General features: G+C 42.1%; 1 protein-coding gene across 9 annotated transcripts in view; it reads left to right on the top strand.

Annotated features, from left to right (window-relative positions):
- Nucleotides 1–3,504: 3,504 nt before the first annotated feature.
- Nucleotides 3,505–19,184, top strand: part of itsn1 (intersectin 1 (SH3 domain protein)) — a gene marked incomplete at its 5' end in the record, with an annotated part of 74,894 nt that continues 59,214 nt past the window's right edge. For 7 of the 9 annotated variants that reach the window (XM_032511888.1, XM_032511885.1, XM_032511892.1 and 4 more), the window contains 14 exon segments: nucleotides 3,505–3,665; nucleotides 4,638–4,823; nucleotides 5,508–5,589; nucleotides 5,739–5,839; nucleotides 5,937–6,000; nucleotides 6,112–6,249; nucleotides 6,894–6,988; nucleotides 9,201–9,340; nucleotides 11,433–11,555; nucleotides 12,496–12,645; nucleotides 13,616–13,756; nucleotides 14,523–14,610; nucleotides 15,383–15,522; nucleotides 17,786–17,869. In XM_032511888.1, the coding sequence (XP_032367779.1) occupies nucleotides 3,505–3,665; nucleotides 4,638–4,823; nucleotides 5,508–5,589; nucleotides 5,739–5,839; nucleotides 5,937–6,000; nucleotides 6,112–6,249; nucleotides 6,894–6,988; nucleotides 9,201–9,340; nucleotides 11,433–11,555; nucleotides 12,496–12,645; nucleotides 13,616–13,756; nucleotides 14,523–14,610; nucleotides 15,383–15,522; nucleotides 17,786–17,869 (1,693 nt within the window). 9 annotated transcript variants of the gene reach the window in all.

The raw sequence follows: 19,184 nt of genomic DNA, 5'->3' as shown, positions 1-19,184 counted from the left end.
TGACGTTTGACCGCAGCGTTCGTGTGTCACCCACCCGCCGTCCCGAGTGCACCCGCTGGCTGCCTCGGCCTGCTCATCCGTCCACATTTTACAGGCGAGCGCAGTTCATCTCGACGTCCTCCTGTTTTGGCGTTAGGGATGGGGGCCTGAGGGAGGATAAGGGGCGTGCTTACCGGTAACTATCAATGGCTACTGCCGAGACCGCTGCCCCTTGTCCCCCTCCCCTCAGCATCCCCTCCTCCCTACGCACAAACAACTTGTAAACTTGTAAAAATCTTTAGCCATGCGTAAACAAAAACAAAAACACTGTCACTGAAAAGACGCGGACATCAAGAAAAAAATGTACATTGACACTGGAAAAAAAACCCATCATGGATGCAAACAAACGTCAAAGTGAAATAATATCGTAATGTGGAGATAATAATATTAACTATTTTGATTTTTGTTGTGGTTTTCCGTCAGTTTTCACATTTTCAATAGCCGAAATTTGTCCGTTTCAACACTGCTAACCTTTTATTTTCAATCCACAGGTTACTTGTCACTGTTCTAGGGCCCATGACCAAACACACTTGTATTATAAACCGAAGATCGCAAACACACTCAATTCCACGTACTTAATAGCTGTCCGGTTGGGTTAGCATGCGTCCTGGCTGTAGTGACTCCACCAATCTGATTCGCCAGGATGGGGGGGGGGGGGGCATAACCTGATTGGAGGAATAGATTCGGCTTGGCCGTCCTGGACACAAACACCAAACAGCATATGAGATCCAGGACAAAAAAACAAAAAAAAAAAAAACAAAAAAAAAAAGGCCACACTTGGACCCTCTGGAGAAAGACAGCGTCCCTTTAAAATACAGACAAGAGCATTGATTTACTCTTCAATCTGAAGAAATAGACAGAAATGGGTCTTAATTGCACTTTTGCCAATGTCAATTCGAGGTGACACAACTTAGCTTTATAGCAAAGAAAAGTCATCAGTCTTCTTCACATTTCATCTATTTTTATTATATATATTATATATTATATCTATTTAAGTATTAATATATAACCAGAATATGTGGGTTAGGTTTTTTTGGTACTGTGGTTGGTTTTGGCCAAAACAAGCAAATACAATATATTAAATTGGGCTCTTGGAAATTGGGATGGCCATTATTCCCCATTTTCTGAAATTTTATTGACCAAAGAATTACTATAATCGGTCGAGAAAATAATCTATTTTAACTTAATGATACACATCCACCACATGTTCTTGCTAAGTGCATGAACGCCAATAATGGATTTGTTGAAAGACTGATTACGGTACATTTAATTGGTTGGGATTTCAAATGTTTTATCTCAATCAATTTACGTTTTTCCTCATTTCCGATTCTGTTTTCTCTGCCGCCAGTTACACACAATGAGTGACCTAATACACTCCCTTGTTCATGCCTCATGTCCCTTCCCGTCCACTTAAAAACTGTAAGGGGGTGTGGGAGAGAGAGAGAGAGAGACAAGAAGAGAGAGACCAGCGAGAGAGACGAGACAGAGAGAAGGGAGGGGGGGGGAGAGAGGAGGAAAAGATAGAAGAGAAGAGACGAGAGAGATGAGGCCGAGAGAGAATAGAGAAGATAAGAGAGACAAGAGAGACAAGAGAAGAGAAAGAGAGAGAGGAGAGAGAAACAAAGAGAGAGAGAGAGACAGAGAGACAGAGAGCGAGACAGGGGCTAGAGAGAGGCAGAAGAGGAGAGACAGAGGATAGAGACGCAGAGAGAGAGAGAAGAGAGAGAGAGAAGACGAGAGAGAGACAGAGATAGAAGCAGATATGATAGACAGTATAGAGAGCCAGAGAGAGAAGAGACTAGGTAAAGAGAGAGAGAATAGAGTAGAGAGAGATATACCTGTACTGTTAACCACCGGGCATGTATCGGAGAGTAGGCTGAGAAACGCTGTCATTTGGCTTCTCTCATCCCACTGAGTGATATAACACATCTTGATCCTACGCACAAAAAGACACACACACACAACACACACACACACAACCCACCCACACACACACACACACACACACACACACACACACACACCACACACACAACACACCCACCACACACACACACCACACCACAACACACACACAGATTTCAATTAGAACAACCAACGGGCGCCGATCGCCGGGGATCGATTCTGCGCAGACCTGGCTCATCTCCAACGAGCCCAGGGACAGAAAGTTGAAACTGAAAACAGTGACATTGTAAAAAAATCTTGACAGCGTAAAAAAAAAGGACATCAAGAAAAAAATGTACATTGACTGGGACATAAAAACCCATCATGGATGCAAACCAAACGTCAAAGTGAAATAATATCGTAATTATGATATTATTCTATTTTTGATTTTTTTGTGGTTTTCCGTCATTTTCACATTTCAATGCCGACAATGCCAAATTTTATTTTCAATACCACAGGTTACTGTCACTGTTCTAGCTCCATATTCTGGTACATTTTGTTATAACCCAGCTCTACAAATTTGTCAAGTTGTCTTGATGATGTTAGAGACACATCTTGTCTCTGGTTGCAGTCCCTCTGTGACCCTCACTCTGCAAGTCCTGAACTGAGGGTCAGAAACAACTCTCAGTCACATTCCTACTGAAAGATAACGAATAAGCACACAGACACTGTGACCTGGAGACCCCCCCCCCCCCCCCCCCCCCCCCCCCTTTGTGGATTAGACCAGGGGTCCAAGAGCCAAAGAGCCAGACACATTTGGGGGAGAGCTGTTATCTTGACTCTGTATTTGTTTCTCAGGATATATCCTACGTAATAAAAAAGGATTCACACATCAACAAGTGAGATTTTGACTACTACTTGACTAAAACCTGAGTGTTGAAGCCATTACACTGATTTTAGTTTTAACCTTTTCACATGCATGTCATTTATAATCATACTGATATTCAGATAATGCGGATTACAATTACTGTCAATCATGTTAACTGTGATGACGATGGTGATGACGTAAGGGGGTGTTAACTCTATATTTAGACCTCACCTGAGCCGTGTGTGTGTGTGTGTGTGTGTGTGTGTGTGTGTGTGTGTGTGTGTGTGTGTGTGTGTGTGTGTGTGTGTGTGTGTGTGTGTGTGTGTGTGTGTGTGTGTGTGTGTGTGTGTGTGTGTGTGTGTGTGTGTGTGTGTGTGTGTGTGTGTGTGTGTGTGTGTGTGTGTGTGTGAGACTAGAGAGCGGAAGGAAAATCAATTTTCAATCGCATTTTGTGAGACAAGCGTTTATTTCTTTGTTTAAGACAAGTTTATTTATGTTTCTGTTGCAGTTATAGAATAAAGAAACGGATTATTGTGACGCTACGAACGAATGCGCGTCGTTTTACTGACCGCTCCTACCCTCCAACAGTACCCAGATCAATCATGTCAGAAGTTGCACTCTGTTTTGTAGTAACGTGCATTCACACCATTTCTTTTCTAAGGTTGTGACACCCTTTGTGAGTCTGTTGACCTTCTCTCTGTGCACCCTCTCAGGGCCCTGGCTGATATGAACAGCGATGGTCGTATGGACATGCACGAGTTCTCCATCGCCATGAAACTCATCAAGCTCAAACTCCAGGGTCACCCTCTGCCCCCCGCTCTCCCTCCCAGTATGAAACAACCCGCGCTGACCTTACCCCCACACAGTGGCTTTGGTAAGACGCAGACAAAATCACAAAATGTGCTTCCAAAACATCTGCCCCACATGCAGTTTTTAGGTTGCGATTTTTTTATTATTAATATAACTGTTTTTATAACTTTTCTGTTCCCTGTATCTGTCTTTTATTGTCAGTAAAGCGACCTTGAGTGCTTAGAAAGTCGCCGTTAAATAAAATTATTATTATTATTACTAAATAGCGTCAATGCTAAAACATTTTGCATTCTGCTGCACTGGTTCAATTGGTCATTTTTGGTGTGGTGGTGCATTGCTGCTAAGTTAACACAGCAGAAACAACACACACACTCACACACACACACACACACACACACACACACACACACACACACACACACACACACACACACACACACACAGTTTAGTGTAATTACAGAGTTATGAGATATGATCTTTGATCATCAGTTCATGTGAAAACTGCTTTTCCTGAAAAAACTCTACTGCTAAAACTGAACACTGCAGATGTATTTGATAAGGACGATGTCACTCTTCCTTATCCGAAGGTCATTTAGGAAATGCTTGCTCACTCTCCTTCAGACATCAATAAAGTTATAAGGCACAATACAGACTCACAACCGTGACTCTCACACACCATTTACTATAGAATGGAAATATATGAAAACATAGATTTGTATAGAAATCTAGATAAAAATCGATAGTTCTCTCTGATGTCTTTCTCTTATGCAGCTTAGTAAATAGACTGTATTTATATTGCACTTTTCAAGTCTTAACTACTACTCAAAGCGTTTTTACACAGTACAGGAACCATTCACACACATTAATACACTGTGGGGGCAACTCAGGGTTCGGTGTCTTGCCCAAGGACACTTCGACATGGGACCGCAGGGTCGGGAATCAAACCACCAACCCTCCAATTGTTCAGGCGCCCCGGCTTTTGTGTCTAAATAACCATGTCTTTACTGTACATTGTTTGTTTTTTTTCAACTTCCAGGCATGCCCCCCATGCCTCCCATCTCAGCTCCTCTGTCAGGCGTGCCTCCACTCCCCCTGCCACCTCTCCCCGTCGGAGTGTCCCCCCCGCTCGTCTCGTCTGCCGCGCCGCCCCTCCCCCCGCCCCTCGCCAACGGAGCTCCTCCGACCGGCATCATGCAGCCAATCGCAGGCTTCTCCCACCCAGGTAACACACTGCAACACACAGCTGGTGTGTTCATGCTGCTCCTTTTAGCAACTGTGTGTGTGGGCAAAAGTCTCAGTTTTTAAGCTTTTATTTACACAAAATATACACATTCATATTTCCAGTGGTAAGTAGTAACTTTTTAGAACACTTTCTGCATATATTATATAAATATTGATAATAATGGTGGAAAAAAAGTGACATGTCCATTTTTTTTTTTCATAGTAGACGGGAAGACAACACACGGGTTAAATCATGTCTTATTCTAACAATTTTTGAATATATATCTGTGAATGTTGGCTTATTTTTAGCCTGTTGGAGATGAGTTGAATGTACAAAACGTGTCGTATAACACCGGCTTTTATTAACGTGACTTTATAAGTGTATATTATAGATGTCAAAGCATTTGGACTATCTCTAAATGTTACATCTGATCTCAATCAAACCGGCTTAAAGTGCTCATATTTATACTTTTTGCATTTCCTTTTTTTTGTTATATATATCTTATATTTGTTGCATGTAATAGGTTTATAAAGTTAAAAGTGGATCAGCACGGTCCCTCTGGAGCTTTCAATTTGTTGTTGACTGATTTGAAATGTAAATGCTTCACAAAGTGTAAATGCTGTTTAAAGTTAAAATCTGAACACAGCCCCCAGACTAAAATGCACTCTTCTTTGTCTGTTTCAGCTCCCTCTGTCAACAAGTCTTCTTCCTTTAATCGTTCCAGTGCCAAGTTGCAGAAGGGGGGGCCGTCCGTGGACGTTGCTAGGTACAAATGTCTTTTTGCACCAAATTAATATAAAATGCAGGATCTTTAACATGCATCCTACATTAAATGTGCTTATTTTTTCCTTTTGACCTGCTCTAAAGTGAAGTCAAATGACTTAACTCTTGTTTATTTTCTCGGACTCGTCCCAGTGTCCAGCCCCCGCCTGATTGGGCTGTCCCTCAGTCCTCCCGGCTGAAGTACAGACAGCTTTTTAACTCCCATGACAAGATGATGAGTGGACACCTCACTGGTATTCGCACACACACACTTGGACCTCATTTGTGATGATATTTCTGTTGCGTTTGCCACAGATTTAAATGTGTTTGGGGATTTTTCCTTTCTCCCAGGTCCCCAGGCTCGCACCATCCTGATGCAGTCCAGTCTTCCTCAGGGACAGCTGGCCACAATATGGTCAGTACATGGAAATTTAACCATTTCATCTTCATCAAAATGGGAATAGACAGTTGGAAGACATTCGTCCCTATAATACCTAACATGCTCCATGTATATTTTTTCCCTTAGGAGTCTATCAGATATCGACCAGGACGGAAAGCTAACAGCCGAGGAGTTCATCTTAGCCATGCACCTCATAGATATGGCGATGTCGGGGCTACCGCTACCCCCAGTGTTACCACCAGATTACCTCCCACCCACATTCAGGTAAACACTCTCACTAAAAACCTCATTAAAGCAACACTAGAGAACTTTTCCCACTTTGGTTCCCGTACAGGTTGGAAGTGGAATTGTACATTATCATAACATTATGCAGGTTTGCATGATGTACTTCTAATGAACTGGACAGTGTGATGTAATGGGCAATTCCTCTTCCAACCTGTAGGGGCACTGAAGCGGAAAGGGTGCTCTAGTGTTGCTTTAACTGACCACAGCCATGTTAAATATGTGCATAATTATGCAGTTTCCATAAATGTTATACTCATTAATTTTCAACAGCAATTGATGGTTGTGAGGTTAAAGTAGAGATGAACTGCATTAACTAGTTTTTACACAACATTATAAACATGTTGAATACTAAAAACGTTGATAATTGAATATTAATAGAATTGTTAAATTGGGTACAAAAGGAGGAAGAAGGATCAGACCAGGATCAAACTTTAGTCTTAATCGTCACATACACACAGTAAAATGCAGTGAAATTCTATTACTGCATTACTGCACCTATCCTACTGTAGGTATCAGGAGCAGTGGACTGCTATACATACAGAGTCCGAGGATCCTGTGACTGTGTGTATTCAAAATGTGTATAGTTTTGACGGTGTGTGTGTGTGTTTGTGTGTGTCTTGAAGGCGTGTGCGAAGTGACAGTGTTCAGTCGGACCAGAAGAGCGTGCAGGAGGAGTTTGAGGAGGAGGCGGAGAGCAACCAGGACAAGAAGTTACCAGGTAGTTCGTCCTGCACATTACATCATATACCTGGACCTGCCCTCACCTCTGTTGAGTTCAGGACCTTACTGAACTCTTTTGGTAAAGAGCAATGCTTCGACAACTGCAAACAGGGTTCAGTTTCTTCCAAACATCTGCGGTTGTTCTAACCGTACGTTCACACCGCCACCGACTCAAGCATCTAAAGTTACCGGAAGTCAATCATTTTCAGCTGCAAGGAGGCAAATCTGTCGGCGTCGGCAAATCTTAGATAGATAGATAGATAGATAGATAGATAGATAGATAGATAGATAGATCGCTCGATGATGATAGATTATGGAGATAGATAGATGGATAGATAGTAGAGAGATAGATAGTAGATAGATAGATGAGGTAGATAGATATGGTAGATAGATAGATAGATAGATACGATAGATAGATATAGATTGAGATAGATGATAGATGGTAGATAGATAGATGAGAGAGCTAGATAATGATATGAGATAGATGATATGGAGATGATATGGAGTAGATTGAGATAGATCTATAGATCGATATGATAGATAGATAGATAGATAGTAGATAGAAGATAGGTCGAGATAGATAGATGAGAGATATGGAGATAGAGTAGATATGGAGATAGATAGATGGATGGATAGATAGATGGATGATAGATAGATGGATGGATGGATGGATGGATGGATGGATAGATAGATAGATAGATAGATAGATAGATAGCTGATAGATAGATAGATAGATGATAGATGCTAGATGTAGATGAGATGATGATGATCGATGATAGATAGATAGATAGATAGATAGATAGATAGATAGATAGATAGATATGGAGATAGATACGATAGATAGATAGATAATAGATAGATGGATGGATGGATGGATGGATAGATAGATGGATAGATGGATGGATGGATAGATAGATAGATAGATAGATAGATAATAGATAGATAGATGGATAGATGGATAGATGGATAGATGGATAGATGATAGATAGATAGATAGATAGATAGATAATAGATAGATAGATAGATAGATGGATAGATGGATAGATGATAGATAGATAGATAGATGATAGATAGATAGATAGATAGATAGATAGATGTTTATTGATCCCAAAATAAATGGGAAATTCCGGTGTTACGGCTGCAAAATCAGTCACAAAGCACAGAATATAAATATAAATGAAATACTAGGAAAAATATACATATATACATGAAATAATAGTATGAATAAAGTAAAAAGAACAAATATTTGAATATATACAGGAGGGGAAACAAGTGTGCAACTGCTTAAATAATATGTTAAAATGTTAAAATGTATGCTAGGTGTAAATAAACCAATTGTGCAGGTCTTTGGGCGTTTTGAGCGTCAATCAGAAAGTTGACATTTTTCCACTTTATGGTAATGAGCTATGCCGCTGTTCAGCGGCTAACGCCAGCCGCCAATCAGAATATAGACGTCCTTCAGCGCTGGCTGATCCCGGAGAAACACGCGATGTGAACTTTGGTTCCTACCGAAACATTCATTCTGAGGACAAGCTCATAACCGCCGTTGCCGGGTTACCTATCGTTTATGATGTAACGTTGTTTAAACATAGGGACCAGTTAGCGTTAGCTGCGGGTCACATGGTCTTAAATGGTCCCTCACAGTCCTGCACCGGTCGCTCTGCCTGCACGCCGCTACGGCTCAGCGGCTAACAAGCGAGCTAACCGCTAACAGACCCCGCTGCGACCAACTAACAACACAACTTCTGTCATTATACATGTAATTTATAAAGGTTTCTAGTGTCCGTGTGTTTCTCCCGGTCTAAAAGAACGGCCAACGCGTCAAAAAGATTCCCCGTACTTTTTTGACAAGCGTCCTCGGCGGGGGGGCGGCCAGAGTTTTTTTTGCGGCTCAAGTCGGTGGCGGTGTGTACGTACGATTAGGATGTCAGCTGCCTACGTACCACAGAACTCCTTGGCTTCTTCTTGTCATCAACTGGCACAAAACAGCCGTCCACTTTTACTTTCCAGTGGTTTTCTAGCCCCTTGCCGTTGACGTTCATGTGAAAAAAGACTTTGGTAGTTTGAAATAAAGTCAAATAATGTGTATGTGCACTTGTGAGTGTTAAGTGTTAAGCAAGGCCAGAAACACTACACCGTGTATTACGTGTTTTAAAAACGTTCTAGCTGCTGCACGTTGTAAATGTTTACTTCCGTTTGCATCACCACAGTGACGTTTGAGGATAAGAAGAGAGAGAACTTTGAGCGAGGAAACCTGGAGTTGGAGAAGAGACGTCAGGCTCTGCAGGAGCAGCAGAGGAAGGAGCAGGAGAGGCTGGCGGCGCTGGAGAGAGAGGAGCAGGAGAGGAAGGTACACTCTAATGACTATATGGATTTCTCATTGCCACGTTGTTTTGAATTGGTCATGGCCGATGGTTTGTGTGTAAAGCTGTAAAATATTTACATTTATACTAGCAATAGTGCTTTAACAGCCACAGTACGCCGGTGTCTTTGAAATTAATCTCTAATGGAGTTCTTCCATTAATGGTACCTGCCTGACTCTAGGGCTGTAATCAACCAAAGAAAATCTTGGTCGACTGAAGTCGTGAAATTTTCGACTAAAAATCCCGCAGTACTTGTCCTTGTAGGCTATTTGCAGTACATTAAATCATTTTTGACCTAATTATTTTGCACTGAAATGACACTCGTCTGTCGGCTCTGACAGCGCGGCATCAGCGCTCTGTGCATGTCCTCGCACGGAGACACGGAGACACAAATAGACTATTAATTTAAAGCTTTTACTCTTAAACATATCTGGTGATGGTGGGGCGTGCTGGCGCTGTATATGAACGCTACCGTCGTTGCGGGTGGGTGCGCCGGCAGTTATAAAACAATTATTAGACCACGAAACATGCCACTTCTGATAAGTTCATATAGCCTTCTCCAAACAGACAGAGCAACCTAACGCAGAAAAGTTAGCTTACCGTTTTTAGGTGATACGCCATGTTTGTAGTCCAGCTGCGATATGCAAACTGTTGCTTGCAAACTTTGCGTTGGACTTTTTCCCCCGTTATCTATTTTTGTAAAATGCTGCCACACTGGCGATGTCTTCGACATGGTAGAGGAGGACTGACTGGAAACTAAACACTCACAATTAAATAAATATTCAGCGAACCACTAAAACGAGGCTTTCTAGTTCTTTCTTCAATCTGTCCCCAGTGGGTCGGGCTAATCCAACAAAAGTGAAAACAGGGGGGGTGTTCTGAAGACAGACCCCCCCCATTAGCAAGTAGTGCTTTCCACCCATAGACCGTAACGGTCTCTGCTTCCATCTAAAGAAATTAACGCGGCAAAAAAATCAACCAATCAGAATTTTGGCCGAGCCACAACGTATCGACCAATAAATGGACTAGTCGACTGGGAGATTACAGCTCTACTTGACGGGTCCTCCTTTTTCTAACGCAGGTTTAGTACCGCCTCATGTGTGAGGCGAGCGTGGCTGCTCGTCATAGCAGGAAACTGCTGGGACCTAACGCAACACACACACACACAGATTGTTGAATTATTTGAAAAAAAATGATTAAGATTAACCTGGCAAAAACTAAAGAAATGCTAATCGATTTTAGAAAGAACCCCCCCACCCTCTCCTGTACTCTCATTAATGATCAAGCTATAGAAGTGGTGAAGCAATGCAAATACCTGGGTATTATAGTTAACAAACTCACCTTCGAGCCACAAGTTGACGCTGTCTGTAAGCAGTCACATCAACGCATGCTTTTTTATCGTAAACTAAAATGCAGGACAAATGGACACAAAAACTCTTTTGTCCCTGCTGCTATAGGCTTTCTTAATAAGTCAATGTGAGGTGTGGTCTTCCGTGTAGTACGTTTTACGTTTTGTTTGGTTTCTAGATGTATGGTTGTCGTCTTGCATAACCTCTGTGTTATTTATGTTACATGCTGCTGCACAACAAGTTGCCCCTCGGGGATGATAATAAAGGTTCCTTGGAGGTGTGTTGCTTTTGATACTCGGCAGCCAGAAGACACGTTAGTTTCAAAAGAAGCTGGAGGCAGAAACAACAAAATAAGGCACCTGGGTCGGGTTCGTTCAGGACCCCCCCCCCCCCCCCCCCCCCCCCCCCCCCCGTCTGTCGCTAGCATTGATGATGAAGTGATTAGTGGCGATTCTCTCCGACCAATCAGCAGTCTGCAGGTCACCTTTTGGTATCGCCTCAGCTCGCTTGAAACCTTGACGGAGGTGGTACAAATAAAAGTACCTGTTAGCAGGGACCAGGGACTTTTTTTGTAATGGAATAACAAAAAAGGCGAGTTCAAGGAGGTACCATGCAGTGGGAAAACGCCGTTATTTACCTGTTTATTGACTAGTGTTGAAACTAGGAGGAAAAGAAAATGACCCTTAACAAATAAGAGAGTTGTTTACTCTGCTGGTTGTTTTTTTCTCAGGAGCGTGAGCGTCTGGAGAACGAGAGGAGACGACAACACGAACTGGAACGACAACTGGAGAGACAGAGAGAGCTGGAGAGGCAGAGAGAAGAGGAGAGACGCAAAGAGATAGAGCGGAGAGAGGTATGAAGGAGAGAGCCAAGGGGAAAAGTCAGTACCAGGTATCTCGTGTCAAATGAGGAGTCATGCTTGAGTCAACGTTTAGCTGCTGCAGACTTGTAAAAAATCAGCTGCAGACAACTTGGAGGCCTTTTACTGCCCTCTTTAAACCTCAACTCTAATAGGCAAGGCAAGGCAAGGCAGCTTTATCTGTAGAGCACATTTCAGCAACAGGGCAATTCAAAGTGCTTTACACAAAATCAGTTAAACAGATAAAACACAAGTACAAACAGTTAAAAATCATAAGCATTAAAAACCAATAAACACAAATAACAGTTAACAAAATAGAAATATGGACACATAAAACACAAGAATAGAATACAGTGCAGCATAAGAAATTTAAAGAAATGAGCTTAATTTAAAGAAGGCAGCATCAAAAGAAAGGTCTTCAGCCTTGATTTAAAGAACTGAGAGTAGCAGCGGATCTGCAGGTTCTGGGAGTTTGTTCCATATGAGGAGCATAGAATGAACCTGCTGCTTCACCCTGTTAGTTCTGACTCTGGGACAGAAAGTAGACCTGTCCCAGATGCCTGAAGGTCTGGGGGGGTCATAGTGTAGTAGCAGACCTGTCCCATGACCTGAGAGGTCTGGGGGGTCATATTGTAGTGCAGACCTGTCCCATGACCTGAGAGGTCTGGGGGCTCATTGTAGTAGCAGATCAGAAATGTATTTGGACCTAAACCGTTAAGGGATTTATAAACTAGCAAGAGTACTTTGAAATCAATTCTTTGATAGTAAAGAGATCCTAACTTACACTCCTGTAGAAGAAGGCGTGTTGTGTATAATGAAGTGTGTTATAATGAAGTGTGTGTGTGTGTGTGTGTGTGTGTGTGTGTGTGTGTGTGTGTGTGTGTGTGTGTGTGTGTGTGTGTGTGTGTGTGTGTGTGTGTGTTGTTTTGTCCAGGCTGCGAAGCGTGAATTGGAGCGCCAGCGTCAGCTGGAGTGGGAGCGTCAACGTCGCCAGGAGCTCCTGACCCAAAGAAACCGAGAGCAGGAGAGCATCGTGCTGCTCAAAGCCAGGAAGAAGACCCTGGAGTTTGAGCTGGAGGCGCTGGTAATCAAACCTAACACACCTAGTCTCATAATCTAATATGCTGTATACACACAGAGTAGACAGTAGAACATAGGGCTGGTCAGTCAAAAGGGAGATTGAATTTTGGAAAGCTGACCACATCTGTATCTGTATTTATATACTTACAAGTACTTACTTTTTCAATATTATTTATGGTTACCTACTTTTGCTAAACTATTTTATTAATTACATAGCCAGCTTAATTTGATTTAACGTCACTCACTTACACTGCAATATTGTTTTTCTGTACCATTGCAACCGCACTTTACCAAATCTGTTATTTGACGCCACTTTACATCCAGCCGTACCTTCTGCTCACTGGCTGCTGTTTGCTTGTTTTTGTGTTTACGTGTGTATTTCTTTGTTTTTGCTCTTATTGTAGAAAATGCTGCTGCTGTAACAAGGAAATTTCCCCGCTGTGGGGTGAATAAAGTATCATCTAATCTAATCTAATGTAATCTAATCATGCCATACTGCATGAGTCAAAGCAGCAGCACTGCTAGTGTGTACAATAAAGACAGTCACGCCTTGGACTGACATGCATATATATATATATATATAAAATACAAAAGCAACAACAGAAAAACATACAGATACACAAGACAGACACCGATTAAATAAGACAACTATACCAGTAATCCCATAAGGGGGGCTGTTACTGAACCTCGGGTCAATCAGATGTAAAATGACAGAGTTACAAGAAGAATTCAAGCGGCCGATACATTTATACATCAAATTCCTCAGTAAAGCGGAGAAAGTAATAACTCCTGCATAGGGTTGTTTTGTGTGATAGTTAAGGGCTTGAAAGTTTCGTCAAAGATTAACGAAAAGCGATCACCTGACCGAAAGAAGAGAACAGCTATCAACAAATTCACTCTGTAATCTAATGCTTGGCACATCCGCAGAAACTTAACAGGATATTCCTTCCCGTCCCTCTTCTCCTGTGCTCCAGAATGATAAGAAGTCCCAGTTGGAGGGCAAACTGAAGGATGTTCGGTGTCGTCTGTCCGCTCAGCGGAGAGAGGTGGAGCAGACCAATCAGACCAGGGAAACACGCATCGCTGAAATCACCCTGCTACAACAGCAGCTGCAGGTACTGCCCAAACAACTGTATAGTCATCAGCCAATAATCCCCAAATGGTCCCATTGATTTCTGCTACATCGTTAATCACCAGTCACAAAAAACTGACACATTCTTAGAGGAAAAAGAATATCTTCATGTATATGATTATCTATTCAATTCAATTTTATTGTGTAATTTTATTACACTCTATAATTTACAAGGACCCAACAGGTCTAGTAGTTTCCTCCAGAGCAAGCCACAGGGCAACAGTGACGAGGAAAAACTCCCTTTAAGGAAGAAACCTGGGACAGACCAAGACCCGGACCCAGGCCCAGGCCCAGACCCAGACCCAGACCCAGACCCAGACCTAGACCCAGGCTCTTGGTAGGAGGTGTCTGACGACTGGTTGAGGTTAAAATGAAGAGCGGCAATAACAGTCACAAAAAATAGTAGTTTGTAGTAGTTCTTTGTAGTGGTTCATGGCGTAGCAGTGCACTGTGGGGCATTACAAGGCCCAGCAGGACGTAGCAGGGCACCGCACAGCGTAGCAGGACGTAACATGGCATCGCAGAACGTCTAATGGGACCACGGCGACAGCTGCAAACATGATTGTGGAGCCTCCCTGATCCAAGGAAACATGCTGGGGGTAAAAGGAAATAAGGACTCCGGGGAATGACTCCCCAGAGCTAATCTTGGAGCTCATCTGGGATTTTAAATGAGCGTTTATGAAGTAAAGAAGAGGGAATATGACTCTTGATAATTCTTTTTCTTGATGTGACTACGTGTTTGTCTGCAGGACTCCCAGCAGTGGTTGGGGAGGCTAATTCCTGATAAACAGAGTCTCAACGACCAGCTGAAACAGGTTCAACAGAACAGTCTGCATCGTGAGTACTGCACAAACTAAACACACACTTAACCATATATCACATATATATAAATATGTCACATCTGGATGGTCTGGCCTTAAAGTTAGAGACGGTTCTTAATTGGATTTAAGGATACAGTTGAATTACCACAGTGATCCCACAGATTAGAAAGCAATTTATGGCAGGGGGTTGACATCATACACTAATTTGCATATGTGTGACTTCATTATGCAATCATTTGCATAATGCTTTGTGGTTGTGTCAGCAAGGTAGACAGAAAGAAATAGAAATCTTTAGCCAAATAATCACAAATTCAATACAGATGAATAAAGTATCATCTAATCTAATCTAATCACTGACTAAGTATGTCTGTGAATTAGGGCTGAACGATATTGTGTTTTAGCATCGACATCTCGATGTGCGCATGAAATTTAGAGAAAGCAACAAGCCGTCGCTGTCATCCACGTTAGCCTGGGTTGATTATTAAATGAAGACTAGGGTGTCACGCTAGTCAACCAGCGTATTTCTACCTAATGTCCTTCTCCAAAACCACTTCAGGAGAGCAACGCTAGTCACAGCGCTGACCTGCTTTGGTGTTTGTAAAGCATCAGAGTTCAACACTAGAAAAGATCCTTTTTCATTTTTATCTTCTATGTAGATGCAAATCACCGCAGCAGTCGAGAACGATGTATTATTTACGAATAAAGCCATCTAGATTTTTCCAATATCGTGCGGGCCTACTGTGAGTAATAAAACCCAAGTTGACCTGACGCCGTCTGTGTGCATTCAGGTGACAGTCTGTCGTCCCTGCAAAAGGCCGTGGAGCAGAAGGAGAGCAGCAGGCAGCAGCTCAGAGAACAGCTGGACGCCGTGGAGAGGGAGACCAGGGCCAAACTGCTGGAAATAGACGCGTTCAACACCCAGCTGAAGGTAAGCAGCCTGTTAACTTCAACATTTATACACCTCACAAAAGGGCAAAGGTCAGGTCTGTACTATTCAACTTACTACAGTATTGCCCTGATGAGCCAAACAGTCAACAAACTAACATAGATAGATAGATAGATAGAGATAGATGGATGGATAGATAGTAGATAGATAGATAGATAGATAGATAGATAGATAGATAGATAGATTAGATAGATAGATAGTAGTAGATAGATAGATAGATATGGAGATAGATATGGAGATAGAGAGATATGGAGATAGATATGGAGATAGATAGATAGATAGATAGATAGATAGATAGATATGAATGATAGATAGATAGATAGATGATGAGATAGATAGATAGATAGATAGATAGATCGATAGATATAGATAGATGGAATAGATATGGAGTAGATATGGAGATAGAGAGATATGGAGATAGATAGAGAGAGATAGAGTAGATAGATGGAGATAGATAGATAGAGCGATAGATAGAGAGATAGTAGATAAGATAGATAGTAGCGATAGAGATAGATAGATAGTAGATGGAGATAGATAGATAGATAGATAGATTAGATAGATAGTAGATAGATAGATGATAAGGATGATAGATAGATAGATAGATAGATAGATAGATAGATAGATAAATAGATAAAAAGTGCGACATAGTAACTTGTTTCTTCCAATTTTTTTGGGAAAATAGACCCTTAAGTAGGCCTGCACGATCAAAACCACAATCTCAGTTCACCCTGGTCACCATTCAATTTCTAAATAACCTGTTTTTTTTATGTTCAATTTGTTTCTTTTCTCTTTTTTTTTTAATGACTTAGATTCTCATTTCATTTTGCATTTATGCTTCATTTGTGCAACAAACATCGTGGCAGAGAATCGTGATGTCAATTTTAAGCTAAAATATCATCATTCATATATTTCCCCCCCCCCGAATCGTGAATGACACATTCCACTCTATCATGTTTTTATCCTCTCTTAAAATCAATAACAGGGCCTTGACTTAAAAACGCTTGCAAATGGACAATAAAAGTACAGAAAACAATCTTCATCCAGCACATTACAACATGCACAGCTGCACAATTGTTTTTAAATATTCATGTAACAGAAGAAGGAAGTAGTGACACGAGCAAATCCGTTTAATGACACTTATTTGCTTGAAGTTTGACGCGTTGTCATAGTGCTTTATTGCTCAAATACATACAATTAAACTAAACAGCCAATAGATTAGCTCGCTAGCTTTGCTAAATCCAACGGGATCCATGTTCCAAACATGGGTTTGGTGTTCAGTTTTTTTTTATCATATCCTGTCCCATTCCCTAAAACCCAAAACTCACAGTAGTTCAGTAGTGTTACCACAATGTTCATGTTTACTGATGTGTTTTAACATTTGTATTTGAGCAGAGTATCTGTGTTATCTGTGTATTTATGTCGGTGTGTTGCTATGTGTATTAATTGCTGTGTTTTGGGAGAGAGCTAGCTGTGCACAGGAACACCGAACGCGCCCCCCCCCACCCCCCCTTCCTCCATATAGCTTCCAACCACACTTTACCACTGAGTGGGAAAGATGGAGGCATATTATTCCTTTAAGGGAAGGAGCACAGCAGCCTGGAGCACATTTTGTCCCCCTCCCCAGGACACCGAGTCAGGTCAAAGAGAGGAGAATTAGTCCTGTGGTCTGTTCCAAACCAGGGGGGGGGGGGGGTGTGGGATGCAGAGACAACCCAGACCACAATAAACAGATTTCCTAATGGCTAATCTAATGAAGTGGGTTCAGTATTCGACTTAAAGTGACTGTGACAGTGATTCGAGAAAGGGGGGTGAAAGGCCTTGGAGCAACAGAACCAGCAGTGTTGGATGTCCCAGTGGTGCCACAGACCACAGGGGTGGGAACCATGTTTGACTTTACTGCCCTCCACCTTCCTTTCTACACCACTTCCTCTCCCCAAAATCTTCTCTCGCACCACTGCTGTGCCCACTCCGTACCCACTGGGGCTCTTCGTCTCCGATGCTCATCCTGCCCTTTTGTCTAATTTTACTCGCTGTCCTCCTCCTCCTCCTCTTCCTCCTCCTCCTGTGTTTCCTTCCTTCCTTTCTTGCTTCTTCATCACCCTGTACATCCTGACCTCTTACCTCCATGTTCCTTCCCTTTCATGTTCTCTTGTTTAATCCACATAATAAACCCTTCCTTCTATATTTTCTACTCCTTTTTTTATTCATCTCCCACACTGGCCTTTCGCTCCCTTGCCAATGCCAGTCTCTGTGTGAGTTCTATGCCAGCCACTGTGCCAGGATAGAGGCCCTGCGACGCCAGCTTCACCGGGAACAGAGAGGGAGACAGGTAGAGCACACTGCCACCGCTGGACGGGGGTGGTACTGCAGCTGGGACATCCTCTGCAATATCAGTGTAATATGAAACACTTATGAACACATTGCGTCTAATGGCTGCCCCGGAGCACAGACCTGGACCTGCTCATTCTGCATTGGCACACTATTTGAGAAACTAGTATCTTATCAGACGACTAACTTGCAAGCTCCACATATTTAAAGTCACTTTAGAAGGCTTTGCATCTTTAACTCTTACAAACCAGACTTTTACAATGTCTGGTTTGTGCAGACGTTTTCTGTTTAACGTGTGTTGTGCACTACGATGCTCCCGCCATGCAGCTGGTAGATTATATTGGTATTTCAGCCGGTTGAAGCTTGACTTTTTGAGTACTAATGACCACTGATTCTGGTGTGCCGTTTTTTTTTCTAACCCCACATGCCAGAGGCGGTAAAACCTCTGACTAAGAACCACTCAATACACGCAAATACAAAGCAAATAAAAGCACAACTCAGCATGTGTGACTCATTCAAAACAACGGAAGAAGGAATTATAAACGACAATGGAGAAGTACTTTTTTCTTTCTTTCTACCGCCTGAGATATTCATTTTCCCAAATTACTTTACGTTGAATAAATGTAATTGTGTCAGCCTCGTTACTAACCTAGAAAAAAACTAAACTGCTATTAAATTCAGATGGGTCAGTTAAAGAATTCGCTTACGCTTCTTGCACACAACACCGGCTCCACTTAACCGTTTTAAGAGCCTCTCCTTGTAGGAGTCAAGGCCTTTTGTGCTCTCTCATTTTTGTTTAATCTCTACTGAGAGATACCACACCCAGGTCAAGGATCCACATGTGTATTCAGGAAATCACGTCACCACATAAGAGGCGTTCTGTTGGATATTTATATATTTATATGGTTGAATTGACATCACAAAAATCTAATTACAGCTTAAAGCACAGGACCACCAATTAACATGTAAAGTATAACCCAACTTCAGGTGTGTCTAGTGTTATAATTCATACAGTATATGACGTTATTAATTTTATTTTATATGAGATGGTGTTGACAAAGGTCATTACCCAGAGAGAGTTGAGTCCAAATGTGTATCTCAGATTTATTTTAGAAAGCTGAAATAAATCGGCAGAGAAACTGCAGACGAATTAGGTCACGGTAACACCTGACTTGGTTCTTCATTGTGTGTGTGTGTGTGTGTGTGTGTGTGTGTGTGTGTGTGTGTGTGTGTGTAGCAGTACCAACAACACTCCTCGCAGAACGGCTCAGAAATCCACAACCGACCTCCATGCTGTGACAGTGACAAGGCGCCAA

Source organism: Etheostoma spectabile, unplaced genomic scaffold (assembly GCF_008692095.1).
Source record: "Etheostoma spectabile isolate EspeVRDwgs_2016 unplaced genomic scaffold, UIUC_Espe_1.0 scaffold505, whole genome shotgun sequence".
NCBI lineage: Eukaryota > Metazoa > Chordata > Actinopteri > Perciformes > Percidae > Etheostoma > Etheostoma spectabile.
Note: the sequence above shows the minus strand (reverse complement) of the source record. Positions and strands in the feature narration are given on the sequence as shown.